Genomic DNA, 6,798 nt, shown 5'->3' on the forward strand with positions numbered 1-6,798 from the left:
GTCTGCAGTCACTGGAGCAAGCAAGCCTCATGTTCGCTTCCAGCTGCCTGGCTGCCGGCCGCCATCTTGGCTGACAGTTAATTTGCATAAGGATATGCTGATTAGCCAATGGGAAGGGTAGCGAAGTTATGGTTAATTACCATGTTTCTCTATTATTAGTGTAGATACTTACCTTCCCTTCATAAGGGCCCTTGTTGTCTTGAGATACCACCTGGGCGCAGGCCCTGAATAATGAAGATGGCGCCCGTGATGATGCCCACGAGGCCCACGGCCAGCCCCAGGGCACAGACCACTGTCTCCATCAGCTCTGACATGGGGACTGGAATTTCAGGCTCTGTGGGTGTGAGGTTGTGGAGATCAGAATACAGAGAGAGTTGCTGTGCAGGTATATGGGGTTGGTTCTGTAAAGATGTGGGGCATGGGGCTTAGTGAGAGGGTGCAGTCTATCATTAGAAACCCTTAAAGTGTTAGTTTTAGGGCCATGAGTTAGGGGATCATAGGCAGATGTTCAGACTTGACAGAGGAAAGAAGGCACCAAAAGGCATGGGGCTCTGCTGGAGGCCAAAGCACAGCAGCATTAGCATGAAAGTGCAAAAAAGACACTGGGAGGCAGAGGGACCTCGATCTTAGCAGGGCTGAATCAGCATAGATTGCTCCTGCTGTGATGGCAATGGCTCCGGGCAATTTCCTGACCTGATCATCTTTACATTGTTTACCAGACTTTACCTTTGATCTGCCTGCATGCATTGCTAAAGGCAAATGTGTAATCAAGCTGAATAAAAAGCAGGCAGAACCCAGACTTGTGGTTCCTCTTCTTGCAAAGAGGTTTCCACCTGGCCCCCCAATGCCTTCAAAATCCATATTTCTTATACAGTGTATTCATTGTGTGTCATTGGCCCTCCTGCAAGTTATCCTGAACTGCCGTGCAGGTCGAGGCAGGGCTCATACCCACCCCAGTGCTTCAGGAGGGGCTGGTCCAGCCCCCAGTGCTCCACCTTGCAGTCATAGACGTCGTCAGCAGAAGGGAGGAAGGTGAGGTAACTGAACTTGAGGAAGGAATCATCACTCTTGGACAGGAAGCTGGTTTCAGAAACACCCTGCGTGACTGAGTGCCCGTTGCTCAGCCACGAGATGTTGATCACAGGAGGGAAGATGTTGTCCACGGCACAGATGAGGGTGTTGGGCTGGCCCAGCTCCACGGGAGCCTTGGGAAACACAGTCACCGCAGGAACCTCTATGGTGAGGAAACAGCACTGGGTTTAGAATCGTGGGCAGCTCTGCCCTGAGGGTCCCTGCATCCTGGAAGGGCCCTCCCACCAATGTCTCCCCATTGGAAAGCAGAGATGCTCTTGTTCCCTCTGCTTGTGAGCCGCTGTACACTGCCCGCCCGTCATCCCCACGCCCTTCTCTCTGTGGGCCCCTTGTTAGGGGAGGACGTCTATGGGACCCATCCTTTAAGGAGTCAAGGATTGCAAAAATCTGTATTTCATGGAAATATGTGATTTGTAAGAAGGGAGAGGATGAGGGTTCAGCAAATTCCATGAGAAGATCTGGGACTCCTTGGAAAGGAGAGCATTTTATAGAGTGAAGGGAATCTATCTGAGGCAAGAAGGGAGTGAGGCCTGGTGAAGGGTAGATTCAGTAAAGAGACAAGATGGTGGACACATACTATTGGGAGCAGCGGTATAGTTGGAGCGTTTAATCAGGAGGTCCAGGTTGTATTTGAATATAGCCATGTTTATCAGTGCAGTCTGAATGTCAAAATATTTAAATTCACTGAACCCAAGCAGCCAGCAGACAGTCTCCTTCTTGTCCAGGTCCACATAGAACTCCTCGTCTCCATCAAATTCATGGGTGTACTGGCCCGAGGGACCATAGGATTGGTAGACATTTATGCCATAGGCCCCAACGTGGTCAGCTGATGAGTGAGGTGGGAGCAGGGAGGTGCAAAACACAGGAGAGAAAGGATCTCGTTAAACAAAGTGATAAGAAACATAGTGTGCTGCACCTTCTGCACAGCCTGCAGACAGTCCCCAGCGCTTGCTCCCTCCCCTGGCTGTCCTGTTAGAATCCAGCTGCCTGTCCTCTCTGATGGTTGCTCCTGTCTCAGGAACAGAATTCCACAGGCCTGTTTACTGCTGTTCTCTGCCCACCTAGCTCAGCGCCTGGCACCTCTTGGGCTTAAGATAAATACTGAAATGGGCGGAACTAGGAATGAATGAACGACCATGGCCTTAGCTTTCTTTTCTTTTTTAAAAAAATATATTTTATTGATTTTTGACAGAGAGGGAGGGAGAGGGATAGGAAGTTAGAAACATCGATGAGAGAGAAACACAGACCAGCTGCCTCCTGCACATCCCCCTCTGGGGATGTGCCCGCAACCAAGGTACATGCCCTTGACTGGAATCTTACCTGGGACCTTTCAGTCCGCAGGCCAATGCTCTATCCACTGAGACAAACCAGTTTGGCGGCCTTAACTTTCTTTCCAGAGATTCAGTTTACCTCCCTCTGCTTCATAAGTTTTCTCTCTCAATTTCATCATCGGTTAATAACACATTCATTGTGGGTCCTCTCTCTTCAGGACTGGCTCAGAGCAGAACATGTGCTATACAAGGATTCCTTCCTCCTTTTATCTTTTTAACCAAGAAAAGCACACATATTATTTTAAAAGAATTGCCTCTATTTTAGGGAATAAGAAAGAGCATGAGCCCTGCCAGCATGGCTCAGTGGTTGAGCGTCAACCTATGAACCAGGAGGTCATGGTTCGATTTCTGGGCAGGGTACATGCCCCGGTTGTGGGCTTGATCCCCAGTAGGGGGAGTGCAGGAGGCAGCTGATCAATGACTCCCTCTCATCATTGCTGTTTCTATTTCTCTCTCCCGCTCCCTTCCTCTCTGAAATCAATAAAAATATAATTTAAAAAAAGAAAGAGCATCATAAGGGCAGTGACAATATTACAAAACACATAAAAGTAAACATGCTTCTAAGGTCTCTGTTTATGTGTGAGTTTGTGTTTAATCCTCACCTAAGGATATATATATATATATATATATATATATATATATATATATATATATATATATATAGTTTAACCCTCACCCAAGGATATTTTTCCATTGATTTTTTTTTTTTTAGAGAGAGAGTGGAAGAGAGTTGGGAAGACAGAGAGAAATATTGATGTGAGAGAACACATCGATTGGTTGCCTCCTATACTTGCCCTGACCAGGGCCCGGGCTGGGGAGAAGCCTGCAACTGAGGTCCATGCCCTTTGTTCTGCAGGTTGATGTTCTATCCACTGAGCCAAACTGGCTAGGGCCCTGAGTATATTTATTTTTTATTTTTTATTTATTGAGAGTGGGAGGGAGAAGATTAGGGGGACAAAGAGAGAGAAACCTCTCAGATTGATTGGTTGCTTCCCACACATGGCTCTGGAGATGAACCTGCAACCCAGGTACCTGCCCTTGACCAGGAATCAAACCTATGACCTTTCCGTGTGCAGGCTGATGCTCTAACTACTTAGCAACCAGCCAGGGCTAAGGTCTCTGCTTCTGGAACAGGGTGGTCCTTAGGGGAGAGCACCTGGTTTCCTCTGAAATGAAACTGGAAATTCCATTAGATTTGGATTCCTGCCATTTCCCACCCTCTGCTTTTCTTGAAGGACTTTACTAAGCCTCTCCTTTTTCTGACTCAACACTTACCTTGTTGGGGACTCAGGGAAAACTCCGGCCCTTCCCTCGCATGGACAGTGGACTTGTCTGTGATGCCAAAGAAGACAGCCAGCGCAGCTGACTCCCAGGTGGGCCTGACTGGACAACTTGTCTGAGCCTTTTACCGTTTCCTCTTCCCTCCCTTCCCACTTCTCGAGTACCAACAAGGTTTCAGACATTGTGAGGAGCGAGGAGTAACACACGGACCACGCATGGTCTCTGCCAGCGGGGAGCTTAATGAATAGGAGAGTCAGGGCAGTAAGGAGCCAATAGGTGAACAGTGCTGAGTCCTCCACAAATACCTCACCTGCCCATCAAACCAGACGTCACCCTTTAATGCTCCTTGGTCTTTACAAGGGTCTGTTTTCCTCCCTCAAATTATCTTCCAGGATTTTCTGGACACCTCCAGTTCATTCTTGACGTTTCTGCTTAGTTACCAACTTCTTAGCTAAGTCCTCTCATTAAGCATAATTTTGACCACATTATGATTTCCAGCCCCTCCATCCAAATGTCCTCTTTGCAAGTTTATCTAGTCCTCATCCCCACCCAGCATGACCCCCTTGGTTGGCCACTTCCAAGGCCCTCCCTCAAAGCCTCCTTGTCCTTGTAACGAATCCTCTTGATTCCATTTCCAACATGAATATATGTGATTATCCTTTTCATCTGCACATGTCCTGGCTGCACGCTGCTGCTGAGGGACCTCACTGCGCCAGCTGGAACTACTCACTTTCAGTTTCAGCCTCGCTGGGCCCATTGTCCTGAGCAGCAGCTGCCTTGCTCTGGGTACCATGTTGTCCTGTTGCTAATCTGAGCTGCCTCTGGGTGCAGACAGCACATGTCTTCATCTGAGTCCCCAGCACTGAACTCCTGGTGCTCAAACTGTGTAGCAAATGTCAGCGCTATTCTCTAGGATGACAGAGATTTGGGGAAGACTGACAGACACGAAGGTAGCAGCATCCTGTGAAAGTTAGACTCAGTGGTGATGGCTTCATTATGACTCCTGAGCTCTAAGCACTGTTGTTAGGTGGGCCTTTATTTTTCCATAAAAATATTAAAAACTTTCATGAAAAACTTTTATTAGAAAATGTTATGACCATATTGGTACAAAGGCAAATATAATCCAGGCTAAATTAAACTAGTTCCTTCTACTCTAAAAGTTCATTTTTTCTTCTAATTTTAGAAGAAAGTAAAACATGTTTATGGGGCCCTATAGGCATTGTGGGCCCTTGGCCGTTTGCCTACTGTGGGGGGTACGTCAAGACAGACCAGGGTACTCTGGAGTGACATTGAGAAAAGGGGTCGTGGACGTACTCTGGAGAAGCAGACAAGACTTTCCTACCAAACCAAGAAAGCTTGGGAGCAGCCATCTATATATTTAAAAGCCTAAGAGACTGTTACAACTGGTGAACTGGTTGCTATGATGAGCACTGACCACCAGGAGGCAGACTCCCAATGCAGGAGCTGCCCCCTGGTGATCAGTGTGCTCCCACAGCCAATCTCTTTTGGTCCCTTCCCCAGGCAGGCCAGCCCTGATTGGCCCTGATTGAGACTGGGCGAGATGGCCCTGAGCAGCCCTATCGCTGGCCAGGCTGAGGGACCCCACCTTTACACGAATTCGTGCACTGGGACTCTAGAGGTTAATAACATCATTGAAGATCAGAGTAACCTTTAGTTCATTTCCCTTTGGACTACAGTGCTTGGTTTTTCTACTTTGCTTTTATGAACCTACTCTTCATGCCAATAAAACGACAGAAAGAAGAACTAGGAATAGATCCTGGAAAGAAAGGAGAGTAAAGGAATGATGAAGAGAGGGTGGAAAGGTGAGCAACAGAGGTGGAGTAGCCCAGGGGACCAAACCATGATTGGATGCCCAATCTTCCTTGCAGAGTTTCCTTAGATGTGGTAAAGGACAGGCCTTTTGGGCTGACTGTTTGAGACTAATGTAATTTAATTCACTAAGTTTCATCATAAAGTTTTCAATTTTAAAATAAAAGTAAAGCTATTCCCTACTTTGTTAAAGAAAAATTATACAGCTATACCTGTAATAGTAGTAATTTTAAATATCATTGACATTTAATGATCTTCATTACTTGGGAAGCACACGTAATACTACTTTACTTGATTTTCTGTAAGGTGACACATAAGAGGTAACTGAGATTAAGTGAAAACCACGTGATAAAATGACTTGTCTGAAGGCCCTCACTGGGCTGCTTACCCACTCCCACCCGTCAGTTCTCAGCTTGGAAATGTATGTGAATCTGAGACAAAGCAAAGAACCCTTCTTCATATCTACATAGTACACATAATTCATGAAACTCTTTACCCCAAGTAAACCACAAGAGAAATATTCATAAAGCTCCAAAAGTTGTTCAGAAAAATTTGGGAGCAATGGCTCATGAATTTTAGTGACAGAACATCCACTTGTGAAAACACCCCTAATCTTTGAGGCAATCACGCAGGAACGCCATAGAGCCTCTGGGCTATATTCATGGAACGAACATTAGAACCAAGATGATGGCCGTGGTGCAGTGTGCAACAGCTCAGGTAGTAGAGACTGGATGGGGACTCTGGTTTCCCAAAGGAGGAAGAACCATAATTTTTGGATCTGCTTAATATTGAGGATGCCTTTGAGGAATGGCTACTATTTCTATGCAAATCTCTATCTTTTTTACCTTCCAACTCTGTTTCCCAGTCCAGTCCCCACATGGCTCAGCAGAGCACTCACCCACAATGTCTTCACCTCCACAGCAACTCAGCACGGTGGTCAGGGCGAGGGCCCCCCAAATCAGGACTCTATTTCGGGTCATCTTCTTCTCAAGGTGGTCTCAGCAGTTGCTGCTCTGAGTTGTAGAGCAATGATGAGGACCAAGCGGAGAAAGAAATCTAAAAACACCCAAACCAAACCCTGCAGGTCAGGTTGTAGCCAATCAGAAACCACCCCCTGTGATGACACCTCTGTTGCCAGTTGAAGAGTGTGTACCAGGAGGTCTGGCAGGGACTGGGAAATCCCCAGGTTCTGAGGTTTTGATGCAGCCTCCACTCCAACTGGACCTGAGGGAATTCTCCATGAAAGGAGGGAAGGTAAGAAATC

At 46.9% G+C, this 6,798-nt stretch overlaps 1 protein-coding gene across 1 annotated transcript; it reads right to left on the reverse strand.

The window, feature by feature from the left end:
* Positions 1 to 179: 179 nt before the first annotated feature.
* LOC102417382 (SLA class II histocompatibility antigen, DQ haplotype D alpha chain-like) lies at positions 180 to 6,551 on the reverse strand. Its single transcript, XM_006108370.3, has 4 exons — positions 6,433 to 6,551; positions 1,670 to 1,918; positions 953 to 1,234; positions 180 to 334 (listed from the first exon to the last, which is right to left on the reverse strand). Exons 1-4 carry the CDS (start codon positions 6,512 to 6,514, stop codon positions 180 to 182), a joined length of 768 nt encoding a protein of 255 aa, XP_006108432.1. The 5' UTR covers positions 6,515 to 6,551.
* Positions 6,552 to 6,798: the final 247 nt, after the last annotated feature.

Source organism: Myotis lucifugus, unplaced genomic scaffold (genome assembly GCF_000147115.1).
Source record: "Myotis lucifugus unplaced genomic scaffold, Myoluc2.0 scaffold_2176, whole genome shotgun sequence".
Classification (NCBI taxonomy): Eukaryota; Metazoa; Chordata; class Mammalia; order Chiroptera; family Vespertilionidae; genus Myotis; species Myotis lucifugus.

Excerpts from the sequence above, each read along its gene's own strand:
- LOC102417382 (XM_006108370.3), bottom strand. The coding sequence starts at position 6,514 with ATGACCCGAAATAGAGTCCTGATTTGGGGGGCCCTCGCCCTGACCACC. Across the intron at positions 1,919-6,432 it reads TGGAGGTGAAGACATTGTGG|CTGACCACGTTGGGGCCTAT; the intron begins GTGAGTGCTCTG and ends CTCACTCATCAG. Across the intron at positions 335-952 it reads GCCCCTCCTGAAGCACTGGG|AGCCTGAAATTCCAGTCCCC; the intron begins GTGGGTATGAGC and ends TCACACCCACAG.